The 24,532-nt window shown below is 39.0% G+C and overlaps 1 protein-coding gene across 2 annotated transcripts in view; it reads right to left on the bottom strand.

The window, feature by feature from the left end:
* SORCS3 (sortilin related VPS10 domain containing receptor 3) overlaps positions 1 to 24,532 on the bottom strand; it is a 1,013,788-nt gene that overhangs the window by 243,736 nt on the left and 745,520 nt on the right. For both annotated transcript variants that reach the window (XM_082267888.1, XM_082267889.1), the window contains one exon: positions 3,848 to 3,937. In XM_082267888.1, the coding sequence (XP_082124014.1) occupies positions 3,848 to 3,937 (90 nt within the window). The remainder of the gene's footprint in view (positions 1 to 3,847; positions 3,938 to 24,532) is intronic.

Here is a 24,532-nt window from a genome sequence, read left to right as displayed (position 1 = left end):
TATAATCCTGATGCCTGTGCTCTTTACAATACATACTCCTGACCCCTGAAACTCTGTACATTTCATACTCCTGACCCCTACGCTCTCTCTATATTTCATACTCTTAACTCCTGCACTATATACATGACATACTTCTGACTCCCACACTTTGTGCATTACATACTCCTGACTGCAGCATTCTGTGCATTACATACTTCTGACTGCTTTATTCTGTGCATTACATACTCCTGACCCCCACACTCTGTACATTAGATACTCCCGATTCCTGCACTCTTTATATCAAATACTCCTAACCTGTGCATGACATACTCTCAACCCCTACAATCTGAACATTATATACCCCTAACTCCTACACTCTGTGTCACTTACTCCTGTCCCCTGCACTCTGTACAGTACGCACTCCTGACCCCTAAACTCTCTGTGATATGCACTCGTGACTCAAAGCAGAATAGGCTCCGGTTTTATTTACCACTCCCCTTTAAGCCTTGTCCATTGTTAGTGCAATATGGTCACATCCAAGCATTGCATTCTATGTACAACGCTATTGCCCCCCCCCCCTGCACTCCTGCCTCTGACTCCCCCCCCCCCCCCCCCCCCACTGAGGGTTATAATTTATGGAAATTGTCTGTCAAGGGGCACACAAGTAAAAAAAATGGTTGGTAATCTAGAGATCTGGACAAAAACTGAAAAATGGGGACGTATGTTTCAGGGACAACTACCTAGGAGGGTAAATCTCACTTTGGGAGATTTCCTTTAACTCTCATACACAGACAGTGGTTTTAACTCATCCCTACTCCATACCAAACCCCCCCCCAAAAAAAACAAAAAAACAAAAACACATTTGGTTAAGCATACACTATGTATGTAAATAGCAATACATTATATTTTTGTTTTAGGTTTTAGATATGCTTTATATAAAATAAATAAATAAATAATCATAATATCAATAATGACATATATTTTTTTTGAACTTAAGCTTTTTTTTTAATAACAGTGAAGCCTATTACTAGCAAAACCAGTAAAACTAGTAAAACAACTTTAATTGTTGCATACTGAAATGAAAATAAATACATACATACATACATAGATAAATAAATAGACAAATAAATACATTTTAATAAATACATACAAAACAACTAACTAACTAAATAGAAAAAAATATTTTTAATCTACATTAATCACTGTATACTGTTTATAAGAATAGTAAATTAAATAAATGAATAAACAAATAAATAAAAATTAAATAAATAAATATATATTTTCATCTACTGAAATTGTTGCATACTGTTTTATATGAACAGTTAAATAAATAAATGAATACATAAAAAAATACATACACATAAAAAAAAAAATACATACAAATAAAAATAAAATAAATACAAATATGTTTAATCTATTGTAATAAATAATCATTACAAAGTTAGCTCACCCGAAATACAATAGTAACAAATGTCAGCATTTATTCAGCAATGTATGCTAAACTTATCTTGCATATAGAATACTGCATCCTAAAACAAAAAATGCCTGAAAGCAACATAACTACACACTGTAAAACTGCTGTACTGCATTTTTATGAGGAAATAAAAAACAAAAAGGGCCAGTGGCTGTTTTTAGAACCATCTTAATAAGACAGGATATTTTATTTTGTGATTTTATTTGTTTTCCTATTATACTGTATGTACTTGCAGATTTGGTTACATCCAGCCTTATTTGCACTGTTAAAGAGCAGAAAGGGGAGGGGCCTATAAAGACAGGGTGTGTCCCAGTGATACGCTTCAGTTTTTCAGTGGTCTATACTGGTGCTATAGGAAACAGCCCAATGGTATCATTGTCATCATAGAATAAAAACAATCTCTTGCACGTTCTTTAAAGATATATATAAAAATCTGTCTGTTTTCTTACAGAGGTCATGATTGAAAAGAACCGCGGGCGATCATTAAAGCAGCTTTAGCTGGAGATCATTAAAAATGCATTGCAGGTGCAGATGACCTGAACTGAACCTGCTTTCATTGCTTTTGCATTCCTATTCATTTCTATGGGGAGAGAATCAGAAAAGTTCCTTGACATCAGTCCCTAAAGTTTAATGTGCTTATTCTTTTCCTCCCCTACTTCCTCCCAGCCCCCTCATTAACATTTAGTGAAATATTTAAATAAAGCCTGTTTTCATTACATACCTTATTTTATTTGATGATATTTTTGGATTTCTGTGATTCTCTATGCAATACAGGCAAATCATACGAAGCAATAGAGAGATCCTCAAAAAATGGGAGAGAGGAACGGTCAGCTGTTGTAAACACAGCTGACCGTTCTTCTCCCTGGAATGATCACAGAGCACCTGTGATCCTTCTATATGGGATCACATGTCTCTATGGTCATTTCACAAGCCACACCCCCCCCCCCCCCGCAGTTAGAATCATTCCCCTAGGCTCACATTTAACCCCTCGATCACCCACAATGTTAACCCCTTCCCTGCCAGTGTCATGCGCGAGCCACCGGCGGCATGCTCCTGCTAAGTCAGCGGGGAAGCCGATGCAGCGGGGAGGTGGCTCCGATTGCCGCCTGACACCCGCGATTGCTCCCCGCTGAGAGAGAAGGACGGTCGACCGTTCCTTCTCTCTGGGATGATCATAGAGATCATGTGATCCTGCTATATAGGATCACATGTCTCTATGGTCATCCCAGAAGCCCAACCCCCCTACAGTTAGAATCACTCCCCTAGGCTCACATTTAACCCCTTGATCACCTATACTGTTAGCCCCTTCCCTGCCAGTGCCATTAGTACAGTAACAGTGCATATTTTTAGCACTGATTACTGTAGTAATGTCACTGGTCCGTCCAAAATTGTCAAAAATATCAGTTAGGGGTCCGCTCTGTCTGCCGCAATGTCACAGTCCCGCAAAAAATTGCAGATCGCCGCCATTACTAGTAAAAAAAAAAAAAAACAATAAAAATGACATAAATCTTTCCCATAGTTAGTAGACAAGATAACTTTTCTGCAAACCAATCAAAATACGCTTACGGCGATTTTTTTTTTTTAACCAAAAATATGTAGCAGAAAACAAATTGGCCTAAAATGTTAAAAAAGTTTGATTTTTAATTTTTTTTTTTTTTTTGGGAATGTTATATAGCAGAATGTGAAAAATATTGATTTTTTTTTCAGAATTGGTGCTCATTTTTTTGTGTATAGCGCAAAAAATAAAAATCACAGAGGTGATCAAATACCCCAAAAGAAAGCTCTATTTGTGGGAAAAAAGAATGTAAATTTCATTTCAGTACAGCATCGCACGACTGCGCAATTATCAGTTAAATTCATGCAGTGCCAAGATAAAAAAAGGGGCCTGGTCTTTAAGTGGGTGAATCCTTCCGGTCTTAAAGTGGTTTAACACTCATTTTAGGAACAGCATCGATGTGCGGCTATAGAGAGTCCATTCTTAACGTATCCATATGTAAGTCTGCACAATTGTAACAATTTGGTGAAAACTCAGATTCTTTTAACAAATCAAAATGTGAATCGTTCTTCTAGAAAAAGAATGGCCGTCTTATTAAAAAGTAGGATCTGTTCAATTACTAAACCCAACCATTTACCATTTTTTTCCAACTCTCCTTGAAGCAGGATGCAGTCTAGTATGTCTCATGTGTAGCTATTAGGCACGTTTGTACTTTTTATTTTTAATCTTGAATGAAGTTTAGAAAAAAGTAGGATTCCTTGTCCTCACAGCAGACACAGCCATTAAAATACCACCAGTCGTTCTGGTTGGCGGAGAAAACGGTTAGCAAGGAGTTTTATAACAAGAGCAACAATCATGTACAAAGACAACAAAAAAGGGCTACAAGGATGTAATAATACCTTCGGGAGAGAATATTTTGGTAGTTTAATCTGTGCGAAAGCCTCACGTTTGTAGGAGACGTAGTAACTCGCTCTCCCGCCGGATGTCGCCTGAAAGAAATAAAAATTGCAAAATGGTCAAATAAATATTCAAAAGAAATAATTTCCAAAGCATCATTAGTGTTAAAAATATAATGTTGAGTACATCTAGGTCTATAATTACAAAGGATGAATGAAGACAATTGGATTTTTGGAAGACTATTCGATTTTCAGGGGAGCTTTGTACATTGTTTGTGTAAAGAATGGTTCAAGTGTTTCTATGGTTGCAAAGAAGGAACATTTTACTCTTTTGGTACTTTTCGAAAAATCATAATAACTGCAGAAATGGAAAGATCGATTTTTCTCTAAAATAGACTGTATATATTTAAGGCTAACACTTATTGGTATTAGTTTTGAATTGACTGTTAGAATTAGAACATCTTTTAGGGTTTTATTGTTCAAATATGTGAAAAGTAGAAAGGGGCCACACCAATGGTTATAGTTCACTATAACTTCATTTTTTTTACATTTTTTTTTTCTTTCAAAAAGATTCTTTATAAAGTGAATTTAAGGCAATGCCTTTATATGAACTTTTGAATTTTTTATTTTTTTTGGATGAATGGGGAGTATCTAAGCTTCAAAACGAATTGGCTCTTTTACGCAATATTTGTTTAAAGGGTAAGTTCAACCTTTTGATAAAAAAATTAAAAGGTGATCTAACTCCAAAAACCCTCCCCTTCCCGGTCCCTGCTGCACTTCGCTGGTCCCATGCCACTATCTCTGTACTTCCCTGGTCCCATGCCAGTATCTCTGCACTTCACTGGTCCCATGCCAATATGTCTGCACTTCACTGGTCCCATGCCACTATGTCTGCACTTCACTGGTCCCATGCCACTATGTCTATACTTCACTGGTCCCATGCCACTATGTCTGCACTCCACTGGTCCCATGCCACTATGTCTGCACTTCACTGGTCCCATGCCAATATGTCTGCACTTCACTGGTCCCATGCCACTATCGCTGCACTTCACTGGTCCCATGCCACTATGTCTGCACTTCACTGGTCCCGTGCCACTATGTCTGCACTTCACTGGTCCCGTGCCACTATGTCTGCGCTTCACTGGTCCCATGCCACTATGTCTACACTTCACTGGTCCCATGCCACTATCTCTGTACTTCACTGGTCCCATGCCACTATGTCTGTACTTCACTGGTCCCATGCCACTATGTCTATACTTCACTGGTCCCATGCCACTATCTCTGTACTTCACTGGTCCCATGCCACTATCCCGGCACTTCACTGGTCCCATGCCACTATCGCTGCACTTCACTGGTCCCATGCCACTATGTCTGCACTTCATGATCCCATGTACTCATTATTTTGTTTAAAGGGTAAGTTCAACCTTTTCATAAAAAATGGAAAGATGATTTAACTCCAAAAACCCTTCCTTCCCACCCCGATCCCTGCTGCATTTAACTGGTCCTATTCCACTATCTCTGCACTTCACTGGTCCTATGCCACTATCCCTGCACTTCACTGGTCCCATGCCACTATCCCTGCACTTCACTGGTCTCATGTCACTATCCCTGCACTTCACTGGTCCCATACCACTATCCCTGCACTTCACTGGTCCCATGCCACTATCACTGCTCTTCACTGGTCCTATGCCACTATCCCTGCACTTCACTTGTCCCATGTCACTATCTCTGCACTTCACTGGTCCTATGTCACTATCTCTGCACTTCACTGGTCCCATGTCATCCTTTCCACCTCCTATAATGGGCCACACACTCAGAATATTCACTACATAGCCTAGATGTGATAGGTTAATGTGGCCATGTGGCTATGCTGGCCAATTGGAATCTCTTCTTTTCTCAGGGACCCGGTCCCAAAAAAAAAGATGTCAACATAGATTCTCACTGGTCAGCGCAGTCACGTGGCCATGTAAACCAATCACCACTCACTATTGCCTGCATTATGTTGCTACACAACAGGGCTGTGCAGTGAAAATTCTGACTGTGTAGCCCGTTATAGCAACTGGCAGGCATGGTGGGAGAGTGGTAGGAGACCAGCAAAGTACAATATGGAGTGGGGAGGATTTTTTTAGAGTAAAGCCCTGTACACAGGCACAGATTGTTGGCCAACCGATCGGCCGTTTTTTATCCAGTGTTGTTTGTTGGTTGAAATGAGCTCTAGACTTGAACTGGACTTTTGTTGGCCAACAAAAACCAACTTCAGAAGTGATGTCATGTGATGGTTGACTTTCCGTGTGTTTTTTCTTCTCTGAGCATGCCCAGTCTTGCTCATCTGATTTTTGTCTGCCGAAATCTGTACTGACTGAGGAACAATCGGCCGTTCTGTTGTTGGCCAACAAAAATTTTTAACATGCACACCAGATTTTTTTGGCCGAAAATTCGCAGTTGGTTGTCGGAAGCATCATACTAACAAGCCTACAATCGGCAGATCGGACGTTGGCCGACAATTTACGGCCAACAATCTGTGCGTGTGTACGAGGCTTGAGTTCACATTTTTTATGAAACAATGGAATTATACTTTAAACAATTAATGGGTAGTTTAATGGTTAGTTTTGATTTAATTGCTTTGTGCATCGGTCCAAATCATTTGGTGGAGGGGGGATTATGGTGTGGGGTTGTTTTTCAGGGGTTGGGCTTGGCTCTTTACTTCCAGCGAAGGGAACTCTTAAGTTGTCAGCATACCAAGACATTTTTTAACAATTTCATGCTCCCAAATTTGTGGGAACATGACTGCGCACCAGCACACAAAGCAAGGTCCATAAAGACATGGATGGATGAGTTTGGGGTGGAGGAACTTGACTGGCCTGCACCTGAACTCGGTAGAACATGTTTGGGATGAATTGGAGCCAGAGGCGTAACTAGAACCTTCAGGGCCCCGATGCAAGAAACCATGAAGGGCCCCCCAGACCCCTGGCCGAGGCCCTTCCCTTCAAGCCCGGGGCTCTTCCCACTAATCCTGGGGCTCTTTACTCTCATTGCATGGCCTTTTATTATGGTCCCGCAGCAGGATCCTTTCACAAGTTCTGCAGTGGGCCCCCTTCCTGCAATCTTGGGGCCTCCCCACAGTGGTGCAATGCCAGGGCCCGGTCGCAAGTGTGACCTTTGAGATCCTGGAAGTTCACCCACTGGTTTGCTACCGGGCCCCCTGGAGCATGGGGCCCGGTAGCAATTGCAACCCCTGCAACCCCTGTAGTTACGCCCCTGATTGGAGCATAGACTGCGAGCCAGGCCTCTCCGACATCAGTACCTGACTTTACAGATGCGCTGCTAGAAAAATGGTCAAACATTCCCATAGACACACTCCTAAACCCTGTGGACAGCCTTCCCAGAAGAGTTGAAGCTGTTATAGCTGCAAAGGGTGGGCCAACTCAGTATTGAACCTTACGGAGTAAGACTGGGATGCCATTAAAGTTCATGTGCATGTAAAGGCAGGTGTCACAATACTTTTGGCAACATAGTGTGTGTGTGTGTGTGTGTTTGTGTGTATATATATATATATAGTATACTGTATTAGGATTAAAGATAAATGTGAGTTTTTATGACCTTGATTTCAGTAGTGATGGTATATTACTCTTGACACCTTAAAAGTCCTGTAGGTATACATGTATTAATGGATAATCAGTGTGAATCATTAATGGGAAAAAAGGAGCCAAGAGACCCTCATGCTTCATCAGGGTTACAACATAATTTAAAAGAGGATATCAAAATTCAAAACTTCACATGGAATCGTTGCCTTATATTCATATTATAAAGAATCCATTTTAAAGAAAGCAAGGAAAATCTATTACAAAATAACATTATAAAAGTATCTTGCAAAAAATGTATTTTTGCAATTAAACACAATTAAGGTATGGATTAAAAAATATCAAATAATAAAAAAAAAATATAAAAAAAGAATATTGGGACAAAATAGGCAAAATTAGGCATAATATAATAATAGGCTTCATTGTTGGTAAGAACCACAAAAAAATGGAACACACTGATATTAAAAAAAAAAAAGAAAAAAAAAAAAAGCTTGTAGTAAAAATCTGGGTTACCACAAACAAAAACATATAACAAATACAGTATATAACCAACTACCACTATGACATCATATTTTTCTGTATAAAAGTAACATAAAAAGATAAAATTACAAGGAAGGAAGGGTGGTTTTTAAGGTATATCCCTCCTGGGGAGGTTCACTACTGTTTTTTTCTCCTTGTGGCCATTGTCGACAGGACAGAAAGTCTTAGAAGAATCAAAATGTTTACACTTGGTTGCCAGGACTCAGGCAGTTAGCAGCATCCTAGCAACCAGTGGCATATTTCCAGCCCCATTCACTTACTGTCCAGGAGATTCCTGAATGTAACTAAGGGGCAGGAATCTAGCTGATGCCATTGACCAAATATGGCCATCGGTAATATGCCAATGAATAAGTGACTTCCCAGCAGTTGGAGGTTTGGTTCAGCGGATGAGCCAACAGACCATTCAGTTCACCTGCACAGTCAGTTTACGGCAAACCCTGTGATGTCGCAAACTCAAACCTCAATTCTATCACCAAAACAGAAAAAGGGGGTCAGTCTTCCAATGGTGACCCCTGTTCCAACTTACATAGAAATTCCCCCTCGCACTGCGGAGATTTCCTCTCACTTTCTGCTGGCCTATGAGACAGGAAGTATAGAGAAATCTTTCCAGTGTAGACATGGATAGAAAAAATGGGGTTTAAACCCTTCCAAAACCTCCAAAATCCTTGATATTTAGAAAGAGTGATGGTAGAAAAAAGTTGTCCATTTATAATTTATATTGTTTTTTTAAGTTTTGTGTCTTAATATAGATTTATTATTGTCCCAAGCATGTTTGGAAAAACATAGATATATACTCAAAAAAGTGTATATTATGTGTATACTACTATGTGTACATTTTGATGGTATTAATATTGACAGAATCCTTTATACGACTTATTTTACATATTTCGCCCCCTGGCTTCTTCAGGAAGTATATGTTTATATAGGATAGTATTAGAAATACAAAAATACATGTAAGATACAAGAAAACATTAAATTAAACAGTATACATGGATGTGTGGACAAACGAGAACACACCCCCGCACATCCATGTATACTGTTTAATTTAATGTTTTCTTGTATCTTACATGTATTTTTGTATTTCTAATACTATCCTATATAAACATATACTTCCTGAAGAAGCCAGGGGGCGAAATATGTAAAAGAAGTTGTATAAAGGATTCTGTCAATATTAATACCATCAAAATGTGTACAGTGGATATTACCAGGAACTTTTTTTTTTTTTTTAGGGATTTTAACCACTTCAACGCAGGGCAATTTTACCCCCTTCCTGCCCAGGCCAATTTTCAATTTTCAGCGAAGTCGCACTTTGAATGACAATTGCACGGTCATGCAACGCTGTACCTAAATTACATTTTTATCATTTTTTTGAGAAAGATAGAGCTTTCTTTTGGTGGAATTTCATCACCACTGGGGTGTTTATTTTTTGCTAAAGAAACATAAAATATCCAAAAATTTTGAATAAAAAAAACAAAAAAACGTTTTTCTTAGTTTCTGTTATAACATGTTGTAAATAAGTAATTTTTCTCCTTCACTGATGTGCACTGATGTGGCTGCACTGATGGGCACTGATGAGGTGGCACTAATATGGATCACTAATGGGAACTGATAGGTGGCACTAAAAGGCAGCACTGATGGGCACTGATAGGCAGCACTGATGGGCAGAATTTATGGGCACTGATAGGCAGCACTGATGAGGCAGCACTGATGGGCACTGATGGGCACTGATGATGAGGCACTAATATGCAGCACTAATGGGATCTAATAGGTGGCACTAAAAGGCAGCACTGATGGGGACTTATGGGCAGCATTTATGGGCACTTATAGATGGCAGAACTAATGAAGAGGCACTGATGGGCACTGACAGGCATCACTACCTCATAGGCTCTTTATCATGATCAGAGATGCGGTGCGTCCGAGGGACACACCACACCACCAATCGCTGTGCGTCACTAGGGACGCGCACGAGCAGCTTGTTCTGAAGAACGTTATACGAACAATTAACCCCCACCAGGCGGGAAGTGGTTAAACATAATTTGTTATAAAAAATGTGGAATTTTAACTGTCCCTTTTGGTTGGTTTAGGCACCCTAAAAATCCCGTTACTAGCCTTTGTTGAATTTTTCTACGTGCAGAAATCTCTGAGCATAGGCCCAGCCTATGCCCTGCTGAGCCCCAGCTATATCCTATCAGCAGGGAGATTGAGCTTTGCTAATTGCAGAGCTGTAGGTCTGATTCTGTAGGGGGATTATTGGAGAGAGACCATTGCTTCCACACAGGGAGAAAGTATCTTGTTTATGCTGAAGACCACTCTGAGCTGACCGGATCAGTCACTGGTCATAAGTGGGAGATTGTGTGTCTGAGTAAAGAGATGTCCCTCCAATAGGTGGTGCCCAATGGTGGATACTGGCAGTGAACCCTCTTAGGGTTTGGGCTGCTGCCTTTCTGGTGCAGTCTTAACCACTTTAAGACCGGAAGGATTTTCCCCCTAGTGACCAGGCCCTATTTTGCAATTCGGCACTGCGTTACTTTAACGGACAATTGCACGGTCGTGCGACGCTGTACCCAAACTAAATTTACGTCCTTTTTTACCACAAATAGAGCTTTCTTTTCGTGGTATTTGATCACCTGTGTGTTTATTTTTTGCGCTTTAAACAAAAAAAAAAAAAGCGCAACAATTTTTTCACATTCTGCTATATGACATTCTCAAAAAAAATTAAAAAATTAAAAATCAAAATGTTTTTTGCTACATATTTTTGGTAAAAAAAAAAAATCGCAATAAGCGAATTTTGATTGGTTTGCGCAAAAGTTATCGCGTCTACTAACTACGGGAAAGATTTATGTCATTTTTATTGTTTTCTTTTTTCACTAGTAATGGCGGCAATCTGCGATTTTTCTGCGACATTGCGACGGACAGATCGGACCCCTAACTGACATTTTTGACACTTTTGGGGGGACCAGTGACATTACTACAGTAATCAGTGCTAAAAATATGCGCTGTTACTATACTAATGACACTGGCAGGGAAGGGGTTAACAGTATAGGTGATCAAGGGGTTAAATGTGTACCTAGGAGCGTGTTTCTAACTGTGGGGGGCGCGGCTTGTGGAATGATCATAGAGACCTGTGATCCTATATAGAAGGATCACAGGGGCTCTGTAATCATTCCAGAGAGAAGAACGGTCAGCTGTGTTTACAATAGCCGACCGTTCTTCTCTCTCAGCGGGGAACGATCGCGGGTGTCAGGCGGCAATCTGAGCCACCTCCCCGCTGACTTAATGGGAGCATGCCGCCGGTGGCGCGCGCTCGCCCCCTAGCCACCTGAGAGTGAGTGACATAGACCTACGTCGCTTTGCCCAGGAGCGGCTGCTTGCCGCAGTAAAAAGGGTGTTTCCACATGTGGACTTGGAATAATAGGAATGAAGGTGGACCTGATGTCCAAAAGAATGCAAGTTCGATAGTAAATTAAGAGGCGTTTATTGAGAATAGTGGCAAGTATATCAAGGATCAAGGCAACGCGTTGTGGGAGAAAAGAGTGCTCCCTTCTTCAGGGCTGTTGCTGCATGCTAATATATGGGAATAATTCCCAGGCCCGTTATATATTTGTGAAGTTTCGGGGAAAAACCTGACAAAGTGACAGCTGAGGTTCCCGGGGCAGCAAATCACACAGGGAGAAAGAAAGGACGGCTCTCTGTAGAATGCTGATAAAGGACAAGCTTTTCTATAAAGCTGCAGGTCTCTCATCAGAGGTCTGACTCATGTCCTGCTAAGTCACGTCCTATCAGCAGGGAGCGTGCTAATCGCAGATAGACATGTGCAGAACAAAAAAAAATGTTTTCTTTTCGTTTCGATTTGTTATTTACATAAATTAATTTAGTTAAACCAGTTTAATTATTTAAATTCATTTTCGGAATTTGTTTCGTTTACTTGAATTCAAACCTATTAAAATTTTGCAAAACAACTCGAGGTCCATTCGAATTGCATTTGAATTTGAATCGAATTGCATTTGAATTCCATTTGAGACAAATTCCATTCACAATCAAATTTATTTTTTCGCAATTCGAATTTTTGGAAGATGGTTATATTCTTTCTATTCCACTCTATTCTATTGTTTTTCTATTCTATTCTTTTATTTTTTATTCTATTCTATTCGAGATTCAGAAAACGGTTATATTGTTAAATTCTTTCTGTTCTATTATTTTCTATTGTTTATCCTATTCTTGTCTATTATTTTATGTTATATTCTATTCTTTTCTATTCTATTCAAATTTGAATTTATTCTATTTTAAATTCTAATTTCAGAAGATGGTTAAATTCTTTCTATTCTATTCTTTTCTATTCTACTTAATTCTGTGTAGAATAAATTTGAATTTGAAAAGAATAGAATAGAATAAATTTGAATTTATTCTATTTTAAAGTCTAATTTCAGAAGATGGTTAAATTCTTTCTATTCTATTGTTTTTTTTCTATTCTATTGTTTTATTTTCTATTTTACTCAATCCTTTGTAGAATAAATTTGAATTTGAAAATAATAGAACAGAATTAAAAAAAATAGAATAGACTAGAAAGAATCTACCTATTTCCCAAAAAATTGAAAAAAATAAATAAAATAATGAATTTGAATAGAAGAGAAAAGAATAGATTAGAATAGAATAGAACATAACGTTTCAAATTCAAATTTTTTTTTTCAAATTTTGGGGAATGGGTATATTCTTTCTATTCTATTCCATTTTTAAAAAAATTCTATTCTATTATTTTCTTTTCTATTCCAATTAAAATGTATAGAATTTGAAATTCGAATCTCAGAAGATGGGTATATTCTTTCTATTTTATTCTATTCTATTTTTTATTATTTTCTATTTTATTCTGTTCTTTTATTTTCTATTCTATTTTATTCTGTTTTAATCGATTCTACTATATTTTTTCCTTTTTTTCTATTCTATTTTTTTTTCTTTTCTATTTTACTCTATTATATTCTATTCTTTTATTTTCTATTATATTCTGTTTTACTCTATTATACTCTATTCATTTATTTTCTATTCTATTTTTTTCCTATTCTATTATATTCGTTTCAATTCTATTCTTTTACTTTCTATTCTATTTTATTCTCTTTGGAAATTTGAATTAGATTCAAATTAGATTCAAAAACAATTCAATATAGATTTGAAAACTATTCAAATATATGTATAGAATTTGAAAATCGAATTTCAGAAGATGGGTATATTCTTTCTATTTTATTCTATTCTATTTTTTATTATTTTCTATTTTATTCTGTTCTTTTATTTTCTATTCTATTTTATTCTGTTTTAATCGATTCTACTATATTTTATCCCTTTTTTCTATTCTATTTTTTTTCTTTTCTATTCTTTTCTGTTTTACTCTATTATATTCTATTCTTTTATTTTCTATTATATTCTGTTTTACTCTATTATACTCTATTCTTTTATTTTCTATTCTATTTTTTTCCTATTCTATTATATTCGTTTCTATTCTATTCTTTTACTTTCTATTCTATTTTATTCTCTTTGGAAATTTATATTAGATTCAAATTAGATTCAAAAACAATTCAATATAGATTTGAAAACTATTCAAATATATGTATAGAATTTGAAAATCGAAATTTCAGAAGATGGGTATATTCTTTCTATTTTATTCTATTCTATTTTTTATTATTTTCTATTTTATTCTGTTCTTTTATTTTCTATTCTATTTTATTCTGTTTTAATCGATTCTACTATATTTTATCCCTTTTTTTCTATTCTATTTTTTTTCTTTTATTTTCTATTCTGTTCTGTTTTGCTCTATTATATTCTATTCTTTTATTTTATATTCTATTCTGTTTTACTCTATTATACTCTATTCTTTTATTTTCTATTCTATTTTTTCCTATTCTATTCTATTCTTTTCTATTCTATTCTTTTACATTCTATTCTATTTTATTCTCTTTGGAAATTTGAATTAGAGTCGAATTTGGAAAAAGATAACACTTATAGTGTATCCCCCCGCGCCTAGTGGTGTGCAATAGTGGATTTCTTATCAAAAATGTCTTTGAGAAATAGCAGCAGCAGTATAGAAAAGGTAATGTATCAAAAAAATAGCCTTGGGGTCAGGGCTACCTACAGCGCTTGCTAATAATTAATATTTAATATACTATGTGCAATAGGTGGATATTGTATCACTACTAAAACAATAAAATTGTAAGCTCTAACGAGCAGGGTCCTCTGATTCCTTCTGTATTGAAGTGTATTGTATTTGTACTGTCTACCCTCAAGTTGTAAAGCGCTTCGTAAACTGCTGGCGCTATATAATAATAATAATAATAAAAAATAATATAATATAATTGTGCAAATGAGCAAAAATAGTGCAACTACAGTTATTTTATTCAATCACTTATTAATGGACTTGAATTAACATTTGCACTTTATATATATATGGTGTATCACAAAATTCATGTCACTTATTGATTTCTATATGGTCATAGTTATTAATTAATTATTCTATTGCACTATATTTGCACAATTATATTATATTATACATTTTATTGTTTTAGTTGTGATACAATATCCACCTATTGCACATAGCATATTAACCACTTTAGAACCGCTCACAGTAATACTACTGCGGCAGAGTGGTTCGTTATCGTCCAGCGACGTAGTATTAACGTCGTTGGACACTCCCCCTTCTGGGCGGCGCTTGCGCGCCGCCGGAGGCTCGCTCCCGCTGTTTTCATTCACAGCGGGAGTCGGGCCAGGGGAGGAGCAGCGGCGATCGCCGCTGCTCTTACCCGATCGTCGGGGATCGAGTCTGGAGATCCGCCCGCTGTGTGTAAACACAGCGGGCGGATCTCCATAGTGACAGGGAGTGACAGATCGGACTGTTCAGCATAGCTGGACATCCGATCTGTCCATGACTCACACAGTCACCTCCCCCCCTACACGTCAGTAAGCACCAGGCATACATTAACCCCTCCCTCTCCAATAAAATTAACCCCTTCCCTGCCAGTGTCATTTTTACAGTAACAGTGCATATATATAGCACTGATTACTGCAGTAATGTCACTGGTACCCCCAAAAGTGTCAAAAATGTCAGTCAAGGGTCCGATCTGTCCGCCGCAATGTCGCAGTCCCACAAAAAAAAATCGCAGATCGCCGCCATTACGCGTTAAAAAAAAAACACCAAAAATGACAGAAATCTTTCCCTTTGTTAGTAAACGCAATAACTTTTGCGCAAACCAATCAAAATACGCTTATTGCAATTTTTTTTACCAAACATATGTAGCATAATACAAATTGGCCAAAAATCTTTTAAAAAATTGTTTTTTACATCTTTTTGGGGGTAATTTCATATAAAAAAATGTTAAAAATATTGTTATTTTTTCAAAATAAACGCTCTTTTTTTGTTTATAGCGCAAAAAGTAAAAATCGCACAGGTGATCAAATACCACCAAAAGAAAGCTCTGTTTGTGGGAAAAAAAGGACGTAAATTTCGTTTGGGTGCGACGTCGCATGACCGCGCAATTGTCAGTTGAAGTCGCACAGCGCCGAATCGCAAAAAGTGGCCTGGACGGTGGTAAAGTGGTTAAATATTAATTATTAGCAAGCGCTGTAGGTAGCCCTGACCCCAAGGCTATTTTTTTTATATATATTTTTTTTGCTGTATTTTTTTGAGACTATATATTTTTTTGAATATTTTTTTTGATAGATTCGAATTTGATTAAAAAAACATTCAATATAGATTTGAAAACTATTCAAATTTTGGCCGAAATTTTGTTTTGCTATTACAGATTCATTTAAAATTAGTCACTATTGTAATTCAGGAATTCGGATACATCTGAATTTCCAAATAAAAAAAAATTGTCCAAATTTTAATTCCAAACAAACCGAACCACACATGTCTAATTGCAGACCCATAGGTCTGACTCAGAAGGGAGGAGCGTTGGAGCAAATATTTCTCTGCAGGATGCTGGCAGGCAGGGCAGCCATCAGAAATTTTGGGGCACCTTACACAGCTTTAGGCCTGGGCCCTCTGGGCCTGACCACCAGGTTACATCCTCCTCCTCTGCGGGGGCCTGTGAATGCATATGATTGGCTGCTAGGTTGCCAGGCGGTCCTAGCAACCAATAATTTTGACAGCAGTAGCCAGCAGCAGGATGGGAGTCAGGAGCCAGTGCAGCGGGTGGCACCAGCGGGAGTCGGACTAGTTATCAGTGTAGGGGAGGAAAGGAACAAAAGAGGTGCCAACTTGGAGCCTGGGGCATCCCGAGGGACTGGGCCCCTCGGGACGCCCGGGCCCCCTACATCTGTATTGGCTGTACCCCCCTGATGGCAGCCCTGCTGGCAGGGGAAAGGCTTTTCTATCTTAGACTGGGGCTACTTTCTAAAGACCACAATCTGCAAGACTTTGCACACCTTTTGTTTTTATCCAGCTAGAGATTTACACTATTTATCTAACCTAAACCAATATCATTTTTTTTTTCTTCAATAAAATCAAAGCATACGGTTGAGGATTTCATCTTGCAATAATGCTCAGATAGCAACCTCTGAAAAGATTTAGAGAGATTTTAAGCTCTCCTGAAAGAGATTTCCGTCTGTCCTTTCCAGGAATGCTTTTATATTGTGTTAAAGGTCCAAATGCTTTGTTGTAAAACTGACATTTTTGCAGTAATGGTAAAAAAAAAAAAAGGAACCGCAGATTACAAGTGTCAACAAAACTGGCCATTTCGGAGTCCTGGAGTTGAGAAGGTGGCCATCGGTCAAGGCCGACGCTAGCTCTAAGATTGGATTATTAGGCCCGTATATAGAGGAGATTCAGCAGTTGGGTGACACGTACTGATAGAGAGGTAAATATCAAGGAACATCTGTTCTGTGACATCGCTGCCGCAATCCAATTCCATTAAAAGGAAAACATGCTTTAGGGGGAAAATAGGTATTATCTATGATATTGACAGAAGAGAAAGAGGAATCATAACACCTGCTGTAATGAGGAGCAGAGCTACTCCCAGGATCTGGCTGAGATTCAAAGCTCTGATGAATAGAATGCATCGCTTTTTTTAGATGGGCGCCCGCGGGTCCTTCGCAATGCAGACACTGCAGGTGATACTGATGGAGACTTGGGCGTTGGGTGGGAATTTAAAGGGAAATGCTGGCAAAAGCCTGTAAATTAAGACTTAAAGCGGTAGTATCCCGCTTTTTGACACTTTTACCTACAGGTAAGCCTATAATAAGGCTTACCTGTAGGTACAAATAATATCTCCTAAACCGCCATGGTTTAGGAGATATTTACAGTGCATGCAGCCGCTCTCGCGAGCGACGCATGCGCTCTGAAGGTCCGGGGGGACCTTCAATTAATTTGCCGGGAGCTTGCCGGAAAAATCACTCCCACGCGCATGCACGGAAGTGACGTCATCGTGGCTCCGGCCAATCATCGCACCAGGGCCGTCTCTTCCGGCCAATCACCGCGCCGGAGCCGCCGAACCCGGAAAAGACGGCGAGGGATCATGGCAACGCCCGCAGCGATGTCCGGGGGTCCGTGTCGGGGCTTCGTTCTAAGGTAAGTTACACATAATGGGCTAGTATGCGATGCATACTAGCCCATTATGCCTTTCTCTTGCAGGTTTTTTTTTTTTCTTTTTTTTTTTACCAAGGGTTTACAACCGCTTTAAACCTCCCTGGCGGTATGATTCTTTCGGATTTTAGGTGCTGACAGCGGTACCATTATTTTGCATGTAATTCTTGAGAATGAGCAGCCCAAACCAACTATTTACATTTTTTTTTTTTTACTGTGCGTTCTTCTTTATAACATCTCGGGTATGATAAAGTCTGAGACACAAAATCATAAATTATAATATAATAAAAAACTATAGAAAAGTTAAAGTATGTATGTATGTATACATATATATATATACTGTATATATATATATATATATATATATATACACAGTATATGTGTGTATATATATATATATATATATATATATATATATATATATATATATATATATATATATGTATATATATATATATAAAGTACAGTAAAACTGCAGGAAAGGGCACTGGGGGGCAATGTAATGTGAAGTTATTTTATTTTGAATGGTATCAGTGTGTTTGGTGTGCTTTTACATTTGAATTTGCCGCCGGTTCCACCCCCCTGCGAACGTCACGTCGCAGGAGACGGAAGCCGGGGCACAGAGACGATCGGGAGGAAGATCCGCCGCCGCATACCGCTGAGATACATTGCTGGATCCTGGTGACAAGGTAAGAAACCTCTTTTACAGGATCCAGCGATGCTTCTGGCGGTACCCCGAGTGTGGCTCAGGGTTACCGCTTTTGGCTCTGAAATTTAACCCCGAGCCACACTTGGGAATACTGCTAAGAAGGTTAAAGGGTTACACCTTTTCAAAGAAATTAAAAATTGAACCCCCCTGGTCCCTGCTGCACTTACCTCGATGTGAATACAGCCAGAGTAGCAGTCTGGGAATTTGAAATCCCCACTCATCTTCCCCTTCTTTCTGTAGGGTATCTGGGACAGATCACAATGTTTCTGATTGGTTAGCACTGTACCTGGCCACTTTAACCAATTGGAATCGCTCTGATCTATCCCAGGAACCCTACAGAAAGAGGGGTTCAAAATCCATGGACAGCTACACACACTGTGTGGGCAGTGACAGTTCATTACCCATGGAGGTAAGTGCAGGGGGGGGGGCAAGGGGGGTGGAAGGGGTGTAGGTTGTTAGTTCACCTATTTTTCCAAAAGGTGCATTCACACTTTAACCACTTGCCGAATAGCCGTTGTAGTTTTACTCTGTTACGCGAAACAACGTGCCTGTACGTCGCTTTGTGTAGCAGTTAGTGCACACACGGATTGGCTAGAGGGGGAGCCAATCAGCGGGTCTGGGGCCTGCGATGTCCACCGAGCACCCGTGATCCCCATGGAGCCAGAACGGCGGTCTGCCGATGTAAACAAGGCTGTTCTGTCAGTGATGAACACAGGGAGCCTGTGTTCCTCCTATTTAGGAACACAGATCTCTGTGTTCATCTAGTGAGCCCATCCCCCACACAGTTAGAAAGCACCCCCTAGGTAAACATTTAACCCTTTGATCACCTCATGGTGTTAACTCCTTCCCTGCCAGTGTCATTAGTACAGTAACAATGCATAAATTTAGCACTGATTGCTGTAGTAATGTCACTGGTCCCCCCAAAAGTGCCAAAAATTTCAGTTAGGTGTCCAATCTGTCCATCGCAATGTCGCAGTGCCGCCATTACTAGTAAAAAGATAAATAAATAAAAATGACTTTCCCCTAGTTCGTAGATGCGATAACTTTTGCGCAAACCAATCAACATATACTTATTGGGATTTTTTTTTACCAAAAATATGTAGCAGAATACAAATTGGCCTAAAATTATGAAAAAATTTGATTTTTTTTTTTTTATTATTGGGAATATTTTATAGCAGAAAGTGAAAAATATACTTTTTTTTTTTTTTTAGAATCGTCAGTCTTTTTTTCTTTATAGCTATAAAAATCGCAGAGGTGATCAAATACCACCAAAAGAAAGCTCTATTTGTGGGGGAAAAGGACATCAATTTTATTAGGGTACAGCGTCGCATGACCGCGCAAGTGTCAGTAAAAGTACAGCAGTGCACGACTATTTACTGCGGCAGTCTGGCTCTCCTGGGCAAACCGACATAGGGCTATGTCTCTCGCCCAGGAGCCTCTAGAGGGCAAGCGCGCGCCGCCGGAGGCGCGCTCCCGCCCCCGCTCGTTCACTTACATCCCCGCGCAAGTGACCAGCGGCTCCAATGTCCGCCGGTCACTCGCAATCTCCCGCTGGAGAGGGAGAAAGGCAGGCGGCTGATGTAAACACAGCCGCCTGTCATTCTCCCTGATCTAACTGCAGAGACTGTACGATCCTGCTATGTAGGATCGTATGTCTCTGTGGTTACATCACAAGCCACGCCCCCCACAGTTTGAATCACACCCCTAGGGACACACTTAACCCACTGATCACTAATAAAGTTAACCCCTTCCCTCCCAGTGTCATTTTTACAGTAACAGTGCATATGTATAGCACTGATTACTGTAGTAATGTCACTGGTACCCCCAAAAGTGTCAAAAATGTCCGTCAAGGGTCCAATCTGTCCGCCGCAATGTTGCAGTCCCACAAAAAAAAAAATTGCGGATCGCCGCCATTACTCGTTAAAAAAAAAAAAAAACTATAAAAATTACATAAATCTTTCCCATAGTTAGTTAATGCAATAACTTTTGTGCAAACCAATCAAAATACGCTTATTGCGATTTTTTTTACCAAAAATATGTAGCAGAAAACAAATTGGCCTAAAATGTTAAAAAATTTTGATTTTTACATTTTTTTTTTTTTTGGGGGGGGGGGGGGGAATTTCATATAAAAAAATGTGAAAAATATTGTTATTTTTTCAAAATTGTCGCTCTTTTTTTGTTTATAGCGCAAAAAGTAAAAATCGCACAGGTGATCAAATACCACCAAAAGAAAGCTCTATTTGTGGGGGAAAAAAAGACGTCAATTTCATTTGGGTACAGCGTCGCACGACCGCGCAATTGTCCGTTAAATTTACACAGTGCCGAATCGCAAAATAGGCCCTGGTCTTTGAGCAGCCAAATCCTCCGGGCTTAAATGGTTAAGGGGGTAAAACCTTCCGGTCCTTAAGTGGTTAGAGTGTTTGTAAAGGTTCACATTTAGTTTTTTTAATTTCAAACATGTCATACTTACCTGCTCTGTGCAATGATTGAGCACAGAGCAGCCCCAGTCCTCCTCTTCTCGGGTCCACTGCTGGCACTCCTGGCCCCTCCCTCTTGTAGAGTGCCGTTTGCTCTGGGGGCACTCATGTGTGTTTGCTCTCGAGCCGCCTCTGTGTGTCTGTAGTGGGCTTATTGAATTTGTGCAATGTAGTCCTTGCATACTCTCCAGCTCAAGTTCAACACTCTACCCTCCTAGAGTCGGCACAGAGGGAAGCTGTACATATTATAGTGATACCCAGGGGCCACCAAACATCAGACGTAGGGGTTGATGTACTAAAGGCCAATAGACTGTCCACACCACAAAGTGCTGTTGCACTCTGTAAGTTCTAAGTAAATGAGGTAAACCTTCACTTTGCAAAGGATACTCAATCAAGTGCAAGGAAAATTTAAAAAAAAAAAGGATTTTTGCTTGCACATGATTGGATGATGGAAGTCAGCAGAACTTCTGCTCATTTACTAAACTGCTGAGCAACTGCACTTGCAAAGTGCATTCTTCAGGACGTTGCTTTTATCTGGCTGGTCCTCTTCCCCGCCACAGCCCCTGGGGAGAGCCATGTAGTCCTTGGGGACCTTCCTTTGGTTATTCTCTTCATTCCCATTGGGGAAGAGTCATGAGAACTATGAATCCACATGACTGTTAACCTCTTTTGGAGTTCAATAGGACTATTTTATATTATTGTAAGTTTTTTTTTTTGTTTAATAAGTTTTTACTTAATTTTTTCATGAAAGATAAACTTACACACATTAAAAAAAAAGTACAATTCTATTAAGTTCAGTACAGACTGCATTTCCATAATGTTTCAATAAATTCCATATATATCATTGATACTGTACTAACTTAATTTCCTAAACAACCAAAATAAAAAATAAAATAAAGAAAAATTATGTAAGTAAAGTGCTGCCCATAGGTGGTGGATCCGAGACAGCCCAAACTTTCGAACTTTAATAATATCCATTAATTCCTATAAAACCAGTCGATCCACGAAAAATAGGTTATACTCAGGAGAGCTGGATTCAAATTTTGGCAACATCTACCACATTAATCCATCATTCTTATGTAATCACAATTGCCTTATAGATTATTGTAAGTTTGAGCTCTCCTTCTTACCCTTCCCTTCCCCCTTTTTCTTTTCTAACAACCTTATCTCTAATATTAGACGTTTATATGTATTTCTCCTGAGGAAGCAAGCACTGTCTCATGAAACGCGTAGAGAATTTATTACATCCAGGATTAGCAGCCACGTTTCGATATATGTAACTATGGATATCTATGTATATGTGTTTGCACTTATCTTTATCAAAACAATTGTAACCACTTGCCGACTGGCTAACGCCGATCTACGTCGGCAGTCAGCCCCTCACAGGCAAAGTGATGTAGGGCTACGTCACTAGCTTGTGAGGGTCTAGGGAGCGAGCGCGTGCCCCCGGAGGCGCGCTCCCGCGTGGTCACGGACCCCCCCCGCGCGTGTGTAAAAATTGCAGATCGCCGCCATTACGCGTTAGAAAAAAAAAACAAAAATGACAAAAATCTTTCCCTTTGTTAGTAAACGCGATAACTTTTGCGCAAACCAATCAAAATACGCTTTTTGCAATTTTTTTTACCAAACATAGGTAGCATAAAACAAATTGGCCGAAAATGTTAAAAAATTTTGATTTTTACATTTTTTTGGGGGGGAATTTCATATAAAAAAATGTGAAAAATATTGCTATTTTTGCAAAATTGACGCTCTTTTTTTGTTTATAGCGCATGATCAAAAAAATCGCACAGGTGATCAAATACCGCCAAAAGAAAGCTCTGTTTGTGGGGAAAAAAGGACGTCAAATTCGTTTGGGTACAGCATCGCAAGACCGCGCAATTGTCCGTTAAAGTCACGCAGTGCCGAATCGCAAAATACCCCCTGGTCAGGAAGGGGGTAAAATCTTCCGGGGCTTAAGTGGTTAAACAACCAAAAAAAAAAAAATTATGTAAGTAAAGTGCTGGCCATAGGTGGTGGATCCGAGACAGCCCAAACTTTCGAACTTTAAAAATATCCATTAATTCCTATAAAACCCGTCGATCCACGAAAAATAGGTTATGCTCAGGGCTCAGAGCTGGATTCAAATTTTAGCAACATCTACCACAATAATTCATCACTCTTATGTAATTACAATTGCCTTATAGGTTATTGTAAGTTTAAGCTCTCCTTACCCTTCCCTTCCCCCTTTTTTTCTTTTCTAACAACCTTATCTCTAATTTTAGATGTTTATATGTATTTCTCCTGAGGAAGCAAACACTGTCTGATGAAACGCGTAGAGAATTTATTACATCCAGGATTAGCAGCCACGTTTTGATCTATGTAACTATGGATATCTATGCATATGTGTTCGGACTTATCTTTATCAGAACAATTTTAAAAGTATGTGTCAAATATGTTTAAATGTCTAATACATTTTAAATATTTTAAATTTTTTTGGTTTTGTTTGGTTTTTGGTTTGTTTTTTGGTTTATGTCTCATATAGTCCCTTGGGCATTTTCCTCTTTGTATGTATATATACTGGGATGAAGACTCTCTCATGTCCTACACATGCCAGCTTTTTCTTTGGCATAATGTGCTAGTATGCATTGCATACTAGCACATTATGTGAAACTTAGCTTAGAACGAAGCCCTCCAGTGGCGAACTATCGCCGCTGAAGGCGCTTCTCTCTTCACTCGATCTTCCTTCCAGGTTTGCGGACTTTGGCTGTGTGAGTGGCTGGAGCCACTGAGATGTCACACCATGCATGTGGGAGCTGCCGTTTACAGCACAGGATTCTGAAGGAACAGCAAAACAATTGTACTCAAAATTCTCCATAGGTTATGCTTTAAAGTGGGAGTAAACTCCCATGCATGAACTTTACCTATAGGTAAGCCTATATTAAGGCTTACCTATACAGTAGGTACTGTAAATATCTTCTAAACCATTTAGGAGATACTTACTGTAGATACAGCCGGTGACGGAGTGCATGGGCCAATGACGTCACCGGCTGCATCTACAGTAAGTATCTCCTAAACGGTTTTAGGAGAAGAAGCCTTATTATAGGCTTACCTATAGGAAAGATTCATGCATGGGAGCAAATATTTTGTAACATAAAAAATTGCAGCTACCACCATTTTATTTCCCAGGGTCTCTGCTTGCAGAAATTATTATTATTTTTTATTTTTTTTGGGGGGGGGGGGGTGGGGGGGTTACAGTATTTTCTTGCAAAAGAATGCTGATTTTAACAATTGTGCACAAAAAATAAAGAGATTTCTCGGGTAGGCAGATGGTTACAGTTGCTGATACTAAATCCAATTCAGAATACATTACTTAAATTAATTAGATAATTAATTAATGAACATATCACAAAAAAAAACATAACAGCATTTTATTTTTATTTTTTTTGTTTTTTGCCATTTAAGTTTATAACATACACATTTATTTATTTTTGTTTTTTGCACCCTGTTTGCGTGATAATGGGCAGCACAGTGGTGTAGTGGTTATCACTTTCACCTAGCAGAAAGAAGGTTGCTGGTTTGAATCCCAACCATGACACTACCTGCCTGGAGTTTGCATGTTCTCCCTGTGCCTGCGTGGGTTTCCTCCGGGTACTCCGGTTTCCTCCCACACTCCAAAGACATGCTGGTAGGTTAATTGGATCCTGTATAAAATTGGCCCTACTATGTATGTATGTATGTATGTGAGTTAGGGACCTTAGATTGTAAGCTCCTTGAGGGCAGGGACTGATGTGAATGTGCAATGTATATGTAAAGCGCTGCGTAAATTGACAGCGCTATATA

The sequence above is a fragment of the Pelophylax lessonae genome (assembly GCF_965119305.1).
Source record: "Pelophylax lessonae genome assembly, chromosome: 9".
In the NCBI taxonomy this organism is placed as follows: Eukaryota; Metazoa; Chordata; class Amphibia; order Anura; family Ranidae; genus Pelophylax; species Pelophylax lessonae.
Note: the sequence above shows the minus strand (reverse complement) of the source record. Positions and strands in the feature narration are given on the sequence as shown.